The sequence below is a fragment of the Symphodus melops genome (genome assembly GCF_947650265.1).
Source record: "Symphodus melops genome assembly, chromosome: 9".
Classification (NCBI taxonomy): domain Eukaryota; kingdom Metazoa; phylum Chordata; class Actinopteri; order Labriformes; family Labridae; genus Symphodus; species Symphodus melops.
This window is the reverse complement of record NC_136699.1, coordinates 15094215-15115284: the sequence shown is the minus strand read 5'-3', so window position 1 is coordinate 15115284 and position 21070 is coordinate 15094215. Positions and strand designations below refer to the sequence as shown.

The window sequence follows — 21070 nt, the reverse complement described above, 5'->3', positions numbered from 1 at the left end:
TGGCGCTACAGGATCATTTATGAGTATACTGAGAGGACGAACAGTAACCATATGGCCAAGTTTGAAAACTATAGCACTGTTAGCTTTTGAGATATCAGCTTTAAGACCTGCACCTATGGATATTTAATATTTAGAAAGTTCATTTAAAATCACTCACAAAATTGGTGAAGTTTGATCAAACATTTAGAGAAATACAAAATGTTTTGCCTGCAGTATCATAATTGATCAATTAAAGAAAAAAAATCTAAGAAGAATTGCTGCAGTCTTGTCAAAAACAATGTTTATGGCATGGTTTTGATTTGTGTCTTGTTTTTAAATTTATCGGCGATGACTCTTCTTGAGATTATGTCTGGACTGCAGAGGAAATTGTGTACTTAGCTTATTCATTTACATTGATTTCCGAGTTTTCTTTTGGTAATAATAATACAAACATCACATGTAAATAATTTAAAGGGATTAATGGTCAGGAATCACTAATGCCCTGATTCTTTGTGAGTCACTGTAAAGCACACATCAAGACAAATAGGACATCATACAATCAGTTCAGCATGGTCAAATTTTATTAAAGGCTTTTTTAAGAACCAGTCATAAATGAAGCAGTGATGTTAAAACCAAAACGTGTTTCTGTTTGGCCTCTTTAACCATGAAAAACACAATGCATTCTACTCCTTTGAATGCTCACAGAAATATGTTTAATCAAAGGTTGGTAAATGGCAGTGGCACAATTCAGAAGGGCAGAAGTGATGTAAAGTAGATTGTCATTGAATACACACGTTTAACACAAGCAATGTTTTATTAAAACATGTCTCGAGCTTGGATGGCAGGTATGACTATATTTAACTTATCAGGGGGAATGAGTTACAGGAAAAGCAAGTTTACTGATGGCAAATGAGGAGGTCGAGTTAAAGTCAGTCTGTTACTGGGAGGGAAAGGTGCTTCTTAAGAGAAAACACTGACATCAATCAATCATAGCAAACTCAATAAGACTGTTTTCATAAAAGCTTATAATTACATAGTTCCCGTCCCCAGTGCACCTCCCCTCCTTACACAGCCCCTCCCCCCTGAATCACAACAAAACTGCCAAAAACAGAGCTGCAGAGTGACGATTCCACAAAACGACAAACAACACATTTCAAGTCAGAGGAACCTGAATTATCATGATTCATATGGCACAAGTTTCTCTCTTTAATCAAGATTAAGACAAAATCCAAATCACCATTGTCTTTCATCTGCACTGCAAAGTTCCTGCTGCAGCAGTTTGCTTTACAAGGTGGATACTTTTATGCCCCTGTTAAATCACCTGTCATTGCATGCCATTAGACTTCATATTCAGTAGAGGAAAGTAACAATAAAAACTATACATCTGTCAGCACAGAAATCTCCATAAATATATCAGACAACTGAACGTCAGTCAGAGAAAACTTCCTGAAGAGCAGAAAGATGAGGGGTAAATGTCACCTGTACACAATCTACACCTGGCCCTGTCACTCTTAAGCTATACTGTAGTTGTTTTGCATTGATGGCACAATAACTGTAGAAAGGAGTAAACACTTTAAACGGTTCAAATTCCCAGTCCAACACTTTCCAAGAAAAACAATACAATAAATAATGAAAAAAAAGACGTGAACAGTCTTTTCCAGTCATTCTCATGCAAAACATGACAATGACAATCTGAACAGACATTAAATGCATGAACATCTGGATCACAAACACTCAAACACAGAAGTACACGTGAGGTGAACTGGTAAAATGCTCAAGGCGTGTTCTCTTTTAGCTTCCCAGGATCCTTCAGTAGACCTATAAAAGTTAATAATGGGCTAGCCAGCGCCCTTCACATCATGGTTAGTTTCCTTACAGTACATTACACATATAGGAAATCAAGTTAAAATAAATACCTAGACAACGTTTAAGAATAAAAGGGAAAGAGAGAGAATAGAGAAGAGGAACAAATACAAAAAAAAACAACCACAATAGCATCTGTATGAATTTCATTTTAGAAAGTTGTTTTCCCTGTTACTGTACTCTCTATAGTAGTAAACATATCTTCACAGAGTAAACACACATTATGGGAGGGGTTACAGAAGAGGCTGGACCCCTCTCCAAACATACTCTACCTAAACAGTTCATATGCTGTAAAGGCATTTTGATCCACTTTCCATAGCTTCACTTTTTAAATTCCCTTTTTAAAGATGTGGTCTTTTTTACTCTCAAAACACTTCTTGATGAATCCTGTTCATCTTGTTCCTTTTTTTCATCCTTTCCTCATAAAAAAAAACACCTAAGTACCAGCTAGGTTCCTTCACAGTTCATTTTAGTGCAACTAGAACACGGTCCCTCGCTGGTTGGAGGGTTAGCTGCCATCACGGCCTCATGTCTTTGCCAGAACATTTGACCTGATAGAGGGAAGATATGAGATGTTGATGACAGACTTTGTGTTGATTTGCACTCAATAGTATTATAATGTGTTATCATTCTTACCTGAGTGCTTTCCACCTGTCCTTCTCTACCTGATTCTCTGGACTCTCACTCTCATAGGATGCCAGGTAGAGCCCTGAGGAAGAAAGAGACATGAAAAAGCATGAACAAGCTGGGGAGGATTGGTTGGAATGAGCGAATGATCCTAAATACCTGTATAGACTAGTATTTACAAAATAAACACAGATTCTCACCATCTTCGCTAAAGATTGGAGCAGTGTGGAGGTAGTGCAGGATGGCCCGATCCTCCTCAAATGGACACTCCACCTGTTTCCATGTCATGAACTCCCCAACCTGCCGCGCCAACTCCACAAATTTCTTTGAAATAAAAGAAAATAAAAAAAACACTCTTTTGGTGATGTTTATTTAAGTAAGAGAGGACACAAGATGAGGAGACTAAGAATTGGCTCACCTCAAAGTTGACGTGTCCGTTGGGCAGCCGATTTGCACATCCTTCATTCAGGAAGTAAATGTCCTTAATAAGCAGACTGAAGAAGGGAATTACGATCTGAAGACACAACACACAGGCAGGAAAATTAAAAGTTGGGTTGAATGGGTTGAATTGAGCTCATCTTGCTTTGAAAAGAAAAACAGCATGGGCCTACTCTTTCTCTGTTGCTGTTGGCAGTTCGCGAGCGATGGGCGGCCCCCTTCAGGGCTGTCCTGTAGTTATAAAAGTTCCCAGTAGGATCCATCTGATGCTGTCAAAGCAAATGGCAACAGGAAAACTCAGTCAACATCAAGTCTGTACCTGTCTAGTACCTCACAATTAACCTTTGGATTGAGTTTACCTCAAGTATGAAGAACTTTGCAGTCTTGGCTTTGCTCCAAGTCTTCTTCAGCCGTGACACAGGACTCATGTTCATACCAGCTGCAGGAGGAGACATATGAGACATTTGACTATTAGCAGCAGCATTGAAGCAGAATTCTTTTTTATAATACAAATTGCAAAATCAGACTTACAGATGATTGCCATGAGGGAATTAAAGTTTCCAATGTTGAAACACTCCCTGGCAACATCAATGAAGAACTCTATCACTGTTGCCCTTTGCTTCTTCTTTGCAGGCTGCAAACAAAATGTTTTCATTTCATATTAGCTTGAGTTTATCAATTATTTAAAATCCATGTTCATTCACAGATATCTGGGCTCAAATATTAACACTAGTCATGAAAATTCCCTCTTTGTTATAGCAGTTACGAAAAGGAACCACCAGGGGCAGCAACACTCTGTAACAAAAAGACTGGCTTTGTGCAGTGCACCTTTAGTTGTTTACAAACGGAATACCAATACAGTGCCAAGTGTTTCAGTAGCTAGATCATCATCATCATCCGAAACATAGAAATAAATGACCAATTAAGTTTGAATTAATTGAAGTATGAATCTTAGCATATATCTTCCTAAATGACAACATTTTATGGAAATTCTCTCTGTCTAGTTCTTAATTTACGACATGATTATTGAACAGTGTCTGTTCTATTTGTTAACAGAATACACATTTAAATTGGAGACTTTGTCTCATTTTTGGCACATTTTTTGTTTACTATGAAAGTCTAAAGTTAGAATAAATGAGCAGCTGGAGTACCAACATTTGCCACTCACCATGCATATCTCAGTAGCCACCAGGTAACACAGTCTGTTGAACCACCTGACATATGCCTCCAGGTTGGTGGTTTTCTTCTTCTGGTCGCTGAAGCACGGCTGCTGATGACACAGAAACATGAACACATGCACAAACCCACAAGTCAGTACAGGAAGTGCCACTATAGGGAATTCCTCTGATCGTAATTAGCTTCCTATCTACAGGCTGACCCGCTGTGTGAGTGTGAAAGACAAAAGATAGTGAGCTGGAAGCAGAAATAACACAATCAATGGAGAGCAGGAGGAAAAACCAGAGGGGTGGAGAGGAAATGAGTCAAAAGGGCACACTCTAAATTAAAATAAAATGAGAACAGAGTAAGAAAGCAGCTTTATATTGTGACCTTTTTGACTGATGTGTCAAAAAATTGAGCTTGACAAGTTTTGTAGATTACACATGTTAATTTCTTCAGCAAAGTCACACCCCGAATTATAAAAGTTTACCTGGGTTCCATCTAGTGGGTCCTTCTGAACAAAGGCTTGTACGAACTCCTCAGGTCCAATATGTCTCAAATGTTCCTGGAAAACACAAACACAAACAATCACAGACAAACATTGATGAGGACAGTCCCATTAATGATCCTTTCATTTCAGCAATGGATGGCAATTGATAAGGAGAAGTAATGAGTCATTGATGTGACTCATTGGAGTCATATTTCCTCACAGGGTCACTTGTGATGAAGTTCAGTTCTATTAAAAGACGGCTGTGCTATCGTATGCATGTGCAAATCAAAATGACTCAGTAGAGACATTTAAAGCCCTGTTACACACAAAATCAGTGTTGTGCACACAGAAAGACACAAAAACCATGCATAGTGACCAAAAGCAAAACAAAGCATGTAATTCTTCTAACAAGAACAAGAACGTTGCTTAACTGAAGAAGGAACAAGTTTTGTCTGTAAGCACTGTAAATGTCTGTCTTCGTATCTCTCTCGAGTTTGTGTGTGCGGTTTGTTACAGAGTGTGAAGCTGTCAGGTCACATATATATCCACAGTGGTTTTTTATCCCCTATGTTTGAAGCCTCAGGCACATCTCTGACTTCTGGGGGTGATGTCACAGCTTAGACAAGGGTACAAGCTTACTCAGGCATACACACACACACACACACACACACACACACACACACACACAACCACCCCCAGATACACGTGCTCACATCAAGACACTCATGAATAGACTGAAGTCTTCATGCATGCAATGTGAGGGATGCTGCAGAGATGCTTTGTCCATGTATGTGTCAATGCATTATTCTCTTCATATTACACTCTGTGAAGGCCACTTATCACTGTTCTGACTGATAAGTAAGGATCAAGGTTATAAAACAGTTAGCTTCATGCTACAACATCAAAACATCAACTCCCATATTCGTCTTTTTTTCTCTATCCATGTTATCTCTTTGTTTAATGTCTTATTGTCCATTGTTATGTCCCTCATTTAGACTATGTCTTCACCCATCCTCGTGTGCTCCTCCTTCTTCTTGTCCAAATCATCCATTCTTTCAGCTACTCTTGTCCATCCTTGTTATCTAGTCTTACCCTGACCTCTGTCTAACCCCCACTTCACTTCCCTTCCTCTCCCTCTTCTCACCAGCTCCACGTGGGTGAGCTGCTGTGCCAGTGTGTACGGGTCGTTGCAGATGGAGAGCATGTCCTTCTGGATGGGCGGAGGCTTGGTTTTGAAGGCCACCAGCTTGTCAGAGATGGAGGAGGCGTTGAGGGAGACCTTGACGACGCTCTCTTCCCCCTGGCTAATCAGGGCCAGCCGCTGGCTGAGCTTCTGCAGCACCTGGTTCAGGGTTTTCCAATATGCCTGTTGAGAGGAGAGGAGAGCAGAGCTGTCAATAATGTCTTGTGTATGAATAATTTATTTATGCATCTCAGACCAGTAATACGCATGAATGAAAAGAACTTCTTGGCTGCCAGGGCTGCAATACTTCACCATCGTACTTCATGTAAATATGATTCAAATTTAATTACAATGTGATTGTGCATTAGCTATATAACATCCTTAATAGGTCACAGGCAAGTCTAAGCAGATTTGTTTATATTCCATACAGAAACATTTCACTCCTGCACAGCCTGATCATATAATGAGAAATGATCTGAGCTGCAGTCAAAACCTATCTTTAGGTACTCTAGTTAAATATTCTTCTTTTTCCAAAGGTTTACTTCATACTACTCGTTTCACTGTGTGGCTGGCTGCTGCATCATCAACCTTTAATCTCTAATCTTAACAAACAAAAGGTTGTTTTTGCACAGCAGTAATCGATTCTGACATGAATTGATATTTTTGCAATTTATTGGGCCCCAACATAAAGATCATAATTTCAAATAAGAAAAAAAAAAAAAGTGTTTTCGCGGGACAGCAGCACCAGCAATGTAGTGTGTGTTGTGTTCAGGAATGTGTGTTTCCCCGCAAACGACTGGTCATCGAGGCCGTTGGGTCACTGTCTTACAAATGACCTGGAGCTACAGCTCACACATACATGCACAAACACGCACACACACCCTATCCTGTAGACAGCAATCTGTAAATAGCAGCACATTCATCACTGCCTGCCACCATCCCCTCTTTTTGTCCTCTCTTCACCTCCTCTTCCTCGATTCCATCACCCTCCTCTCCTCCTTTGCTCTTCTACTCTCTCTGCCCCTGCATCCCATCCCCCTCCTGTTTTCTCCATCCATCTCCCCTCCTCTGTTTTTCCCCCGCGAGGCTGCAGATAGTGCCACTCCTCTAACATCCTTGTTTCCTCTCCTCTCCAGTAATGCAAGATTGTGTAACACAGAGCTGTGGTTACTCACCCAGCACTGACACTCTGACTCCTTCCATCACCCTGCTACACTGTCAGTGATGATAATTGAATTTTTTTCCCCATCAGAGCATTTCTCACTACGGATACACTGCAAGTCACAGCAGCTTATAAACAGCCACAATGGTAAATTCTCAGTGTTTATCATAATGATCTTACAAGTCATCACAAATTGAATGAAGAAGGACACGCACCAGCATATCATACATTAGTGAAAACTAATTCCTGTCTTCAGTAAGGAAGGCTTAACTGTGGTCATTTGGCTGTCTTCAGTGTACCTCATCACATTGAGCTATCCGGTGGATGAAGTCTTTAAGGTGTCCCACCATCTTCTCATCCCTGAAGTCGGATGGGAACGTTTCAGTCCACTCTGTCAGCAGCTGCAGGAACTTGGGACCAAACTTGCGCACTTTTGCCTGTTGTCACAGAGATGGGTAAAGTACAGTATGGTTCACATTTATAGCTACCTCAGCAAAACAAAATGATTACTAAAAAAGTGGTTGCTTATATGCAGACTACAAGTATTTTTGTTGTGCCTGTGTGAATACATTAGCATGTGCATTTTCATACAGGAGTCGTGTGTTTACATGAGTCACAGCACTCACCGTATCCAATGGGCTCTGATCCAGCTGCTGCTGCTTGATGCACAGCTCACATACCCTGGCCAGCAGCTCGGGAGGCGGGATGAATAGACGTGCGCTCAGCAGGAAAGTAAACACATAGGCTTTCTGTCAAAGGACATGGAGAGACACTCACTGAGACACTGACGAATAATAAAACATACTGAGGCTTCCTTTGAATAAAGGATGCAGAGAAGCAATTTAAACAGACACATGAGGCTAACGATCTCACAGACTGAACTTTCACTCACACTTCAACTTAAATCTACTGTCTGACTGAGAATTCTGTATTATCATTTACCTCGGGGTAGTAATCGGCAGTGGGGGCCAGGTTCTGGATCAGAGTGTCAAGGGAGGCGGAAGTGATCGGGGGCCCATCGGCCAGGCAGGCCCCTGGTTCTTGGCCCTCTTGCGGGGCCTCCTCATCCTCCCCAGGCTCAGCACAGGCCAGATGTGGGCTGAAGCTACTGGGAGTGGTGAACATGGTGCCTGAGCACACAGTCTGGGGCATTCCTCTCTGAAAAACAGACAAAAAACACAACAGTCAGCAGAATATAGATAGAATGAGGAAGAAGTTCACGGTATAGTTTCAAGAAAAGGAAATTTAAGAACATGATTAGGATAGAAAAAAGTTGATTTGAAACAGATTTCAGTCTCACTCTGTTCTATTCTTGGCTTGGAAAGCTAAAAGATGTTTTAGGAGAGTTATCATTAAACACTCCATATTTATCCACATCATTATCTGGTATCAATTTCTTCTTTTAACGTAGAGTATAGTACTCATGAAGCTTAGCACCGATTGTTCATCATTTATAAGCACAGCCTGTTGGCACAGTATTAACCCCTAATTAATAACAAACTGTGACATAGTGTGAAGAAACGTTGTTGTTTGAAATGTTTGATGTTCAGGCTTTTAAAAATGTGGTATATATACAGGTTTAATGGTGTTCCACAAAAGAAAGACCTTGTATTTCCTGTGATTTACTGAGCTTGAAAATAAAGTTTATTGTTATTTTTGTATTTCTGTTTCAGTAAATGTCCACTAGATGAGACTGTAAGCTATGTTTCAGTAGGGGAATCGTCATTATCTTTATTGTGTTATTCGTGGGCTGGTATATTTGTATGTAACAAAATAAATACCAAACAAACTGAAAGCATTTTTCTTTTTTAGTTTCTCTCACGTTCACTGATTTGTCCAAGTTTTAGACTTTTGCTGTGTATAATCTCTGTTGTTTCTCATGTTTTCTATTTGATGACCTGATGACATCATAGGGGGGTACAGAGCACACCCCAACAGCTGTCCTGGTAGCCCACATTGACATGAAAGAAGGGGGGAAGTGGGTCACTCAGTCACAGAGGAGGCAGTTGTTGCCTGAAAGTGATCGTGTCCCGTATTTCTTTCACTTTATAAAGGCTTTGGGTTACTCGTTTTAAAAATTGAACATGCTCCTCTCAATGGATGCTCGCTGCGGCAGCGGTGGAAAGAAACACTTACTATGATGTGCACTCGAGCAGAGATACTACAGATAAAGAGGACATTATGATCCTCAGGGTGCAATTATCATCACTCATCATCACCTTAATGTTATCTACATGCAACTTAGATGAAAGAATAGCTACACAGATAAAGAGACAAAGATAGAGGAGATACAAATATTGGTTACATCAAATGGAAGTTTCTACTAGATTTCTGTGTACTGCCTCTCTCACAGACTAAACCCTTGTGGCTACATCTAGCTGAATCTCCCATCATCACCAAGGATAACCACCGTCTCTCCATGCCTACCGGCATGTACAACAGCACAAAGCCTCTCTGCCTGAAGGAGTCACAAGAAAAGTAGCTGAAACACTTGCTGACAGCCAGACCTTGAGCAACACATAGGAAGTTATTTCACGTGTAAGCACGCCATATTCCTCCCCTATTTGCAGGCCCAGCACAACAAACAACTTCAACGCTATAATAGAGTAACAGTAGGCTTTATAGGACCAGCTATCATCCATCCCTGGAAGAAACCTAAGAATTGTCCAGCACTGGTTTCATCCTCTGATGACCTTCAGGTTCCCTTCCCCCACCCACGTCAGCCACCTGGATAAACCATGTCACGAGTCCCTGGTGTGAAAGGTCAAGCTCAGACTGATTACAGAAGAGCAGCTCATGTCTTACGTTTGCTGTTTGCAGGGCTTTGCTCTTCTTTGTTGCTCCTTGTCCCTCACACAACACCTAGACACGGTAACGCACTGCCAGAAGCACAGTGGACGGGGGGGGGGGGGCTTTGATGATGTGAGATGTGATATGATAAACATTACTTGGCCCAGGATAACAATATTCTACGATAATTCATATTCCGTAAGACAACTGTCTTCATATCTGACATGTTAAATCGCCCCCTAATAAAGTAAACTGCATGATTAATGTATCTCCTTTTTATACTATCTATTATGTATGTGTATGATATGGACCTGTGTCTGCAATAAAGCTTTATATATTAATGTACTTTTTATTAATTCACTGCAATTTGGTGTCAGCTGAAACTCCTCTCGTGCTTCATCTTTAACTTATTTTCAGCCTTGTCCAACATTCACCTGCTGTTAGCCGTGTCTTTTATCCCACTTCTTCGCCTTTGGAACGTCTGTCCACATTACCCTCATTCAGGTTACAAGCGCCTCGGTTTGGAATCATGATGTGATGAGGCATGAGTCAAGTTGGCAGACAAATCTGTTACAAGGGTTCTTTTTTTCTTGTCTTTTTTTTTTTCCCCCCAGGTAAAATATCTGGCACCCGAAATTTAAATGACTGTATCACAGAAGTCAGGACATTTCCACATCCACTCCTTCTAAAGGGTTAAATTAAAGCTTATCTAACCCTACTAACTTTTACTTACACTTTAAAATATTACACTATTTTCTGCCTTAAATACTACAAAATTATTTTTCAGAGCATTTAAAATGTTTTTTTTCTTTCATTATTGGTGATTAAAAACGGGACAAGTCCTTGTTGTTCTTGCATTCACCCACAAAGAAGAAATTAAAACAGAGATGCAGTAGAAGGGCATTTTGGAACTTCCTGCATGATAGAAATAACAAAGTCTGCTTTGCTCTAAAAGACTTAATCCAGGAGTTTATCTGTGAGTCATCATATGCATACAAACTCACACACACACACGTCTGACGGGGTGTTTGTATTCATTTATGTACGGGAACGACTGAGAGTTTTATACTACGTGCTTGCACTAGCAATGACTTCCTCTATCGCCTGCGATAATCTTCACTTTCCTTATTCCTCCCGGTTGCTTTCTCCTCGAAAATACTGCTTCAGCCCTCCGGCATTTCTGTGGCTCTGATTCATCATTTCATCACAGCTCCGCGTCTGCGTCGGTCGATACCTCACAGTCTGCAGCATGCGAGCAGATGTCAGTCAGGTGATTCCTCCATAGACGTGCAGGTCTTACGATCAAACATTCATCAGTGTTAGTATGTGAAACACTCAGCTCTACTCATCATGTGCCACAAAGAATACACTGACAGATAATGGTGCATGGTTGATTCATGAATCTTCAACCAGTCGTTGACTTATCAGGTCAAACGTGACAATTACAGTAAAAGGCCACACTGAATTTGCCACACATTCTGAAGATTTTGGGAGGCAATGTGGGAAAAAGCAACTGGTTTATAAAGTTGTTAACTGGTCTATACTTCATGTAAACAAATGTTGGATAAAGCCTTTGAGCTCCAGAAGGAGCTGCTCTAATTCTGATAAACTACCTGAAGTGATGTCATTCGAGGCATTATGGAGCTGTTGAAGTAGTAAGTCAAAAACAGAAGAGTAATCAGACCTCTGTGTTCTGCTCTTCTTCACTGAGGCCAGAGGCTCCAGGCTACATTAGCTACTAGGAAAACACACGCCAATCTCCGGCTGAGCTGTCAGTGTTAATGAGTGTTGACAAGGAAAAGAAGACCGCCTGTATCCTTGACATATAACCATATATACACACACACACACATGTATGTGTGTGTGTGTGTGTGTGTGTGTGTGTGTGTGTGTGTGTGTGTGTGTGTGTGTGTGTGTGTGTGTGTGTATTGCTCTGAGAGCTCAGGAGGTGTGTTGTTAGGAAAGTTAACTTCAGTGACTTGGTCATCAGCAAATTGGTCATTTTTCCATCCATTGTAACTCAACACATCTTGTGAACAGAAAAATTATTCATATGTTTGTTTTTATTTTAAACACACAAGTCTTATGACTGGAAAATACAAACTAATCTGGACACTTCTTCAAAGTCATGTTCTTTTTATGAACACTTATCTTACAATCTTCCCCTAACACTTCTTCCTGTACTAGGTCACCAAGAAGTTATCCACAGCTGTACTCCTTGTCTTGCTTGTTTGCATGCCTCATGATACACCCAGGTCCCTCTGGGCCTGTCACATTGCATCAACGCTGCATGAAAAAGCACATTGAGAAACAAGCAGCTAAGAACAGGTGAGTGTAGTCTGTGCTCTAATCCCCTCTGAGATCTCCAGCAGCTCGCCAACGGCAGCCATGCACTCTGTCTAGACAGCTGGGGGGGTGTCATTGTTCATGGCTCTCCTTCAGTGTGTGCATATGTGTGTGTGTGTGTGTGTGTGTGTGTGTGTGTCGATGTTTGTATATGTTGTGATTCTGTCAGGCTGTTATCGTTGCTATCAGGGGATCCGCCTGTTTTGTTCTATCACAATTAACAGAATGGCAGTGTCTGGAGACGCACAGCCTTTATCAGCACCCTTGACGGTCTTGCTCTGAGTTTATGTGTGTCTGTGGTGTGTGTTGATGAAACAATGACATTCCTGACACGGCGGAGCAGCGTTAAGCTGTCAAACAGCTCCATAACTGTGTTAATCTCTGTTTTCTTGCAGCCATTTCAATCTCCGTCTCTGTAGAACCTGTTTAGCTAGATTAAATTACTAACAAGGCGTGTGTTTGTGATGGTGACATAGAAAAATCTGTCCCGACACCCGAGAGTTAATGGATGATGACAATCAGCACTACAGAGTGATTTCCCTTTAGATTAAAGAGGCTTCTTCAGAACGAATCAAACCACGTCCTGAATTCTGTCATCAAAGAGTCAAAGGTGTCGATTAGGGGGTCTTCTCACGATTCACATGGATCTAAAGTCACTAAGGGCCCATTGTTGTTGTTGTTCTGAAACTGTGCTTAAATAAAAAGTCCTCCATAGAGAAACTATATAATATTCATCTAATCTGTTACAGTTGACTTTGATTCATCATCACCCCGATGAAAGTTAAGGACACCGCCAACTTTGATACAGAGCCTTGTGGTTTTTCAAGCAGCAGAACTATTCTCTAGATCAATCTCATAAGGATGCTTAAAAAGGAAAAAAGTCTTCGTTTCTGAGTTTGGACAAGAAGGAGCTGTATTTCCCACATGTACATTTCAAATACTCATATCATCCCTGGAGTTGAAATACTGATATTACCCAGAGCATTTTCTACTATGAATTTCCAAACTAACCCAATTTTGTACCGACATGTAATAATTGCATCTTAGCTTTGTGCATTTTTTGAGGTCCGAGAGAAGCAAGAATCCACAAAAAACAAAAATTGTTAATTTAAATTGTTAAACAAAATTGTTTAATTTGTATTTATCGTTTTTAATGAAATGCTAACACAAATCAGGGGTTATGGTGGATAAAGAGCATTGAGTAGGTCAATTCCCTTTGCTTCCCTAGAAATCACAAAATGTTGAATTAAAACAATATTTTGCCACATTTTGTAATGCTGTCCTAAGTAAGGCTCAATGCTGATAACTAAACACAGTATTGTCTAAATGCAGTGGTTTTTCAGAAAGGACGCCACATACCAATACTAAGAAACAAAGCTTAGAGGTGCACCACTCAAACATCCGGTGTGGGTATTGCAGCAACACTTTGTTTTGTTTCTGTTGTTCCTTCCTGGTGTCAGAGATCACAGTTAAAGGGAGCTTAAAAAAGCTACTGAGGAAGAAAAAAAGAATGCTTCCCCTGCCTCCCAGAAGTGTGATGAATAAAGGAACAAGACAGAAAAACCAGAAGACCAAAGGGGAGTTAGAGGGCGATATTCCCCCCGGGGGAGTATGCAGGCATGGACCCACTAAACCCCTCTGTCCCTTTGCAAACACAGACTCATTTACATCCTACAACACTTCACTTCTGCTTTAGGGATCCACGTCACTCCTTTAACACAATACAGTTTCCAAATTTCACTTATTTTCTTGGGACTGAGTTCTAAAAGAAGACGATCCTGGCATATTTTCGGTCCTGACACTGTTTTGTGAACCTCAGAGTATTGAAGCGTTGGCCTAAATTTCCCACAGTGTTCTTTGAAAGCTGAAATGATTCGACTGGAGAAAATAATAGAGAATTCTCATGATAGGCGGGGGGGGGGCTTGAAAGAAGGTAAACACCTCTTTGTTATCCAGCCACTCAGTTCCGTCTCCCCTGCAAAGTGTCCCTTCTTCTCCTCCCCTCCTCCGTTGTCTCCCGTTCCACGTCCTACTTTTTCAGTCAGGACACCTATACAGATGGCCCTGCAGCAGCCTGCTCTCCCAGTGGGAGCTGCTGGCATGGGATGCTTTTTGGCCCTCTGCCTCTGCCATCATCCCCAGTCTCTACAGGAGCCCAAGTGTGTATTGGCGCCTAGACTGAATGCCGAAGTCCACGGGCTGAGCCAATGTGGCCGCTGAGCTGCACAGCGACTGCTTGGCACTGCCGACAAGAGAGAGTACGCAAAATACCACACATATGTCACCACACACAAAGAAAGCAAACCGGTGCACCACTGTTGGTTGATGACGAGTGTGTGTGTGTGTGTGTGTGTGTGTGTGTATTTAGGGAGGAGGGCAGTAGAAGACAAATGAGCTCATTGTGTCTTGAAAACACATGCATGCACACTTGCACCCACACAGCAGCCAAACACAGGATTGAGTTACTGTTGAGGCATTCCAAGTTCACACCCATTCCCCCAGCTTCACTCCGTGGTATGAGACAACAGAGGATGGGAAACGCATTCACACTCAACGGGGACAAACTTCCCAGATGTCTTTGTATCTCGATCTACTGTTAATATTGACATCCAGGCACCTGTTACACTCCAAACGTTCCATCATGCCTGATGTAAGGCTCCCTCGGGATTCGTCTCTGCAAACACACCCTGTGCATGTCTGCAGCCACCCTCATTCCTGAGCGAGTTTGGACACAGTTGTGTGCATGCATGTGTTTGTGTTTGTTTGTGTGTCTGTGTGTGTGTGTGTGCGTGCTTGCTTGCAAAAAGGTTTACAGAGTCAAAGTGCATCAACGTCCAAGTGAAGTCATTCTCTTCCTGAATACAAACATCTGTTCCGCTGTTGTCCAAGAGGTGCAGATGTGCTTCAGTTGTTTTCTGCAATTCCATAAAACAACTAAGCAAAGACTATGTTGCACGACATAAACGGCATACTTTCCTCCCTGAAGCCAAACCAGTACAGGGATTATATTTGAATATATTTAAATGGCATCAATCATTGCACACAAGCATGAGAGATGGTCTGTGCTTTGAGATCAACTTTAAAGGTTGAGCACCATTATCCACAAAATACACTTCTGAGTCAATTGCCCCCTGTTCAGGGTGGATGAAAATGGCCTCCGAATATGAATTGAAGGTCTGTGACATGTGATGCATCTGGGCAATCTATCATGCTGCAGAGAGATAATTGGAGTTGAGCACAGATTGGCGCTAAGTGGGCTTTAGTGCCCTAAATCTGTCATTCATGATGGTCATAATGCTTTAAAAAACAGTCATGTATTATTCATAGTACTCAAATTTACAACTATTCTTGATGCAACTCTCCTCTGAGGGGAATCGGACAAGTGATTTTTTTTTTGTCTCTAAACAGGAATAATTTTGCCTCAAGTGCCACTTATGAAGAATTACCAGCGCCCCAAGCAAATGGAAGAAAATGGAAAGGAAGAACAGAGAGGAGTGATTAAGAGAATCTAGACAGAAAGGCTGAATGAAACAATGCCGATGTGCAACAACCTCAACGGTCCTTCAGCTCTTTTTAAAATCCAGCTATTCATCCAATCACTCACTAAGCACTGTATTACTCTCAGTCAAATCTGCACAATAACCATCGCAAAATAACAAGCGAGACTAAAACAGATGCAAATCTAATATCCAGACGTTACAAATTTCCTCATGTCGTCTTCCTGCCCTATTAGAGTGCATCTATTAGCCCAATTAGGACCTGCATGGACAGAGGCGGAGTGATGTGTCACTGCTGATGTACTAAGTCAAAGTGTGTTAATTGCTGTTGTGAGATGTCACAGAGAGTTGTGTTCACAACTCATGCCTCAAGTATTCTGATATAATTCAGAAAAAGGTCAGACTCCACGCCTCACGTGTTCCATGTTGATAATTGGAGATTTTTGGAGATGAACACGTCATACTTGTGAAATGAAACATTTGCTGAAATGTAATTCACGAGTTCAGGTGGCACAAGTGATTCCTGATGCATTCTCTCTTTCTATGTGTTGTCTTTTATTTGTGATGACTCATTTCATCAATACTTGGCAACGGTTTCCTGCAACAACAGTCTGCTGTTAACAGTTTGTCGGGGGAATTTACCATCGGGCGTAGGCCTAATGCTGGCATCAATATCTATCTATTTAAACCTCCACCAACACACTCTGTACATTGAATTCGTTAGTAAACTCCGATCCTTAAACTGGAATTATGACAGCAAGTCAATCTGGTCTAAGCTCTTAAAGGGATACTTCACCCATTTTTTCTTCATGTGATGCAAAAAGTGTCATATTGCATCACATGGAGAAAACTTCCAGGCAAAGAAAAACACATTTTTCTCGTCTCAGGGCAAAATGAGGGTTGGATTCACGACCATTCAACACTACTACCATGTTTCTAATGATACACAGCTTCATGCAAATGGGTGAAGTATCCCTTTAAGTCAGTCACATTATTAACTCAGTCTCCACCTGCCACGTCTTATCACATAGTGCCATTTTAGTGTTTTGAGCTTATTTGATAGATAGCCAGGAGTAAATTCCAGCGGCTCTCATAGAAGATGATAAGAATAAAATGCTGAGGTTCTATACCAAGACAAAAGACGAAAATGTTGTTTCTAAAGTGTGCTGCAATGAACTGAACCCTGGATGTGCCTTCGTCCAGTCCCGCTCCGCAACACGGACACTACCTCCGAGACATCAATCCACGTCGGCCTATTGGATGCTCGTTCAATGTGACTCCGACACTTTCAAGAGTCAACTGGGGACGTTTTTATTTGTCCAGGCTTTTGGTTGGTCTCTTTTAGGGCTGCTATGATCTCTGTACTGTCTGTTTGTTGCTTGTGATGTTTTAAACCCTGTTTGTGAAGCACTTTGTGGCCCCTGCCTGCGAAAAGTGCTATATAAATAAATTTTACTTACTTACTTACTTATATATATATATATATATCCACTGTATATACACCCGTTTCATGGTAACTGGACGGTTTCTAAAGCATGATACACCAAATGAAGTTCTGATAAAAATGTAAATATACTGTGGAGCCTATATCTGATGCTGTATTATGTGTTTTCTCCAGTGGTTTATTGAAAACACCAGGGATCTACTCATATATCATTACTTTTTTGACCTCGGCTGGTACATAAATACAAGCTGTCAATAACTGGCTGAATGACAGCATGCACGCCATGTGGAGGAAGCTCAGACCAGCACCGCAGAGCACACAGCGTTTCCATGGAGTCAAGGCTCCTATTGGGAGGTAATTAGATGCCTGTTGAGTTCCCACAGTAACACCCCTTCTTCTCTCTTTTATTCCATCAAAGTCCCTCGTCCCCCCCCCCCCCCCCCCCCTTTCCTCTCTCTCTCTCTCTCTCTTTTTCTTCTGTCAGAGCAGCCGGCCGTGACAGAATGATTCTACATTTGAACCCTGTCTGCCTCGGCCCGTCAGCGAGATCGCTCTCATCATCCTGGTGTCAGTGGCAAAGCTGCAGAGTAGCCAAAGGACATCCGAAGGCCCGTCAGGCAGGTACACAGGCCATCACCGTATCCTGTCCCTATTTTCAATCCATCTCCTGCCATAGCTGAGGTTGATAGTTGACAATCTAGTGGAATGGCTGTGAAGACTTCAAAGAGAGGTAGCTTAGGCATCACAAACAACGTGCATGTTCAAAAAATAATAATTGTTTTGGGTTTTTTTAAATAAAGATTTATTCATGTTTTACAGTCACATTATAAATAAACCGTATTTTCTGTGTGCACATGCTGATGTAGTAGATTCCTGTTTTGACCACTCTGTCACAAAGCAGTAGTGGAATTCTGTCATGTCTGCAGAGTAGAATATAGTGTGATGCATGACACACACACACACACACACACACACACACACAAATACACACACATACACAAACCCCTTCCCCCTTACACACAGTCACAAACCTTGTCGTGGTGATAAAGCTGTCATTGCCACCAGACTAACAGCTCCTGTGTTTACCTCCTTGTCGACCCGCCCCAGACAGACCGTGCACCCTCTCTCTCTCTCTCTCTCTCTCTCTCTCTCTCCCTCTCTCTCTCTCCCTCTCTCTCCCTCTCTCTCTCTCTCTCTCTCACAGCCTCCTCTGAATGATCGGCCTAACTCTCTGGGAATGCGCCTCTCTTTGTGTCACGTCAGACCAAACGCTGCCCTAATTAACAGCACACCTGTTATTCTCTCCAGACTTGGCCTGGATTGGAGGGAACATGTGCTGTGGTGGGTCTGTACCTGCAGACTTTTGACAGACCCGTAACTCTCGTGACTCATGCCTGTACAGCCCCCTGTCTACTGTACTGTTAAAGCAGGCTGTCATTTCTAAACAAAAATATTGTTTTGCTAACTGGCAGCAAAGCTTCAACAAGCATAGATGAGCTTAAAGAAGAGGTGAAGCAAATTGCTACACAGGGTCCTGATCACAAGAGGACAAAGTCAAAGGGCGCTGGTTATGGAACAGGGATGAAAGCTTATCTCAAGGAAGACAGTCAAATGATTGATTCATAGCGTTTTGTCTTTTCACAAAGGAACCTCTGAAGCAGCAAGCACAAAGGAGGAACAAATGTTTGTTTTTCCCCACTCTGGGCATGCAAACGCACACACTGCCAGTCAAGGTGAGAGCAAGCAAATAGAATTTCCCAGGGTGGATTCCTAAACAGGCAGAGAGGGTACCTAAATAAAAACAAAGCGGTGGGCAACACCACATCTTGGGTTAAGAGGTACGCAGGTGAAGTTGCTTCTATTGCTTCTTTCAGATCCACAGCAAAAGAGCGGAGTCACGAAATGTGATGTCCCTCCAGTGCTTCAATCCTTGGGGGCTGGGAGGTGCAGTGATGGCTGACACAGTGGTGGAGGACACCGGAGCTGAGGGCGTGGGAGTGAGCATCAGGAGGAGAAACAGCTTTACTGATAATAACAACAACCTCAGCAAGAATTTCTCTCCCCCCACCAAACTGGTTTCTGATGGAGCCGGTGTTGCTTTCATGCACCTTTCAATAAGCTGCAAAAGGCAGATAACAAATCCTTTGGGTTTGTATGAGTGAGCTGTGCAAGCTTCTACATCGCCCATGGGGAAAGGCTGCTTACCACCTCTTGGATGCTTTAGTGGATGATGCACTTTTCATCTCAATGAGAAATACAATTTCACCAGGGCTACACCTGTTCACTCTGTGCCGTCTGTCTCCGCGAGGATTTTAACAACATCCCTTGCATGAGTCCTGTACTCTCTTCCTTCAATGTGTCAGAGGCTAAAGACGCAGTGACTCCAGCTCCCCCAAATGATCTGAATCCCCCTCACACGCCCTTTAAAAAAAAAAAGCCAGGACACCGCTGACTCACGGCTCAGACTCTGGTGCTTTTATTGTAGTAAAGTGATGCACGCGGCGCTCCAGTATTTCAAGATAAGGAAACGTGATGTCATCACTGTTGCTCGCAAAGTTCAAACTGTGACGACATGCCTGCTGTGCTGGCAGGTCGCTATAAAGACGTCTAAAACCTTACAAACACACACAGTACACACACACACACACAGTGTACACACACACACACACACACACACAGTACACACAAACGCAGTCAACCATAGGCACGCGCACAGACTGTGGGCGTGAGCGAAATCTCAAAATGCAAATGACAGCAGTAGTGGGGTAACCTTGCTTTAAACTCTACTCACCAGCACTACACCTTGATCCCCATCTTTGATTTCTTGCTTTTATCCGATGTCAAATCGATCAAACTGCCGCTCCAGATATTCCCAAATCAATAAGCGTTTACAACGCAGCCTCTTCAACTACCATCAGTGAGAGAAGTGGAGCCGGACTCCTGTGGCTCAGCCTGACGGATGTAAAGTGGAGAGAATGGTTGTTGTTGTTAATAGTAGCAGCGGGTTTAATGTCCGGGCTCTGTGGAGGTTTATGCTGGTGAACAGCGTAAGATAAAGTGTGTCTCTGAAGGCGTGGCGAGCGTCCAGTCCTGCACCACGGAGACTCACAGTAGACCGTGTAACACATCCACACGACCTCGGAGCAAGTGCTTAGACTGAGATGAGAAGAGGGAACTACTCACGCACAAGTCAAGTTGATAAATGCACTCTACTTCCGCTTTCGGTTGTCAAAATAAGACATTGACGATTTACGAACCCGCATTTTGCCGTAGAGGGAACCCTGAGACCAAATCGGATCATAATGACAACACAAACATGTTGTCATCTTCAAAATATGTGTTGTTTGGAAATGTTTCTAACAAGAATATATTTACGGCTCCAGAGACACACGAATATATTCCTATCTCTCGGATGGTATTGTAGGTAAGGTATTGTTGATTTTTTTTTTGAATGACTTCATGTTTCATTTGAATGTTTAATTTTGTAGTGCTATAAAAAACTAAGTTCTCTCATTAAGGATTTCTGAGGTGACTAAATGTCTGACCCTTTACCTTTCCCCAGTTCTAATAGAGGCTTTTAAAAAAACGTAAAACAAAGCCTTTTCTTTCTGAAAATTGTTCTTCATATTGGTTCAAAGCAAAGTAGCTCACATTAGTACACCGTCTCGCCTTTTATTTTGAAAGACAAATTATTTCCGGTAAACCTGACTTGGACCAGTAACGGCAGACTCTCTTTCTCTCTCTCTCTCTCTCTCTCTCTCTCTCTCTCTCTCTCTCTCTCTCTCTCTCTCTCACCCTCATACACACAGGCTGTCAGTCTAGCTTCAGGCTTTTACTGGTACTGGAGTTTGTATCCTTATTTCACCTGTTGGATTGGTTACAAACAATGAAAAGAGAGTACCATGTCTTTATATTTTTCATTATTATCAAGTATTACGTGTCAGTTCACCAAATGCTGATATTTAAAGCTATATTATATGTTAAAGCTAATGTCAGAAGCAAAACAGGAATGTTATACACTGTTCTTAATTGTTCCTATTTGGCTCAATCACCCCATTTTGCACAACATTATCAACTATTTACTAAAAAATGT

The 21070-nt window shown here is 41.9% G+C and overlaps 1 protein-coding gene across 2 annotated transcripts; it reads right to left on the bottom strand.

Moving 5' to 3' along the window:
• Nucleotides 1–542: 542 nt before the first annotated feature.
• Nucleotides 543–20218, bottom strand: LOC306829584 (ras-GEF domain-containing family member 1C-like). 2 transcript variants are annotated; one of them, XM_079352673.1, is made up of 14 exons: nucleotides 19769–20218; nucleotides 7843–8058; nucleotides 7527–7649; nucleotides 7200–7337; nucleotides 5700–5921; nucleotides 4556–4630; nucleotides 4076–4177; nucleotides 3439–3541; nucleotides 3267–3346; nucleotides 3081–3176; nucleotides 2888–2983; nucleotides 2670–2793; nucleotides 2479–2551; nucleotides 543–2393 (listed from the first exon to the last, which is right to left on the bottom strand). In XM_079352673.1, exons 2-14 carry the CDS (start codon nucleotides 8050–8052, stop codon nucleotides 2369–2371), a joined length of 1467 nt encoding a protein of 488 aa, XP_079208799.1. In that variant the 5' UTR covers nucleotides 8053–8058; nucleotides 19769–20218; the 3' UTR covers nucleotides 543–2368. The 2 variants fall into 2 exon arrangements, with proteins under 2 accessions (XP_079208799.1, XP_079208800.1); XM_079352674.1 differs by having other exon boundaries at nucleotides 4076–4174.
• Between the last annotated feature and the right edge of the window lie 852 nt (nucleotides 20219–21070).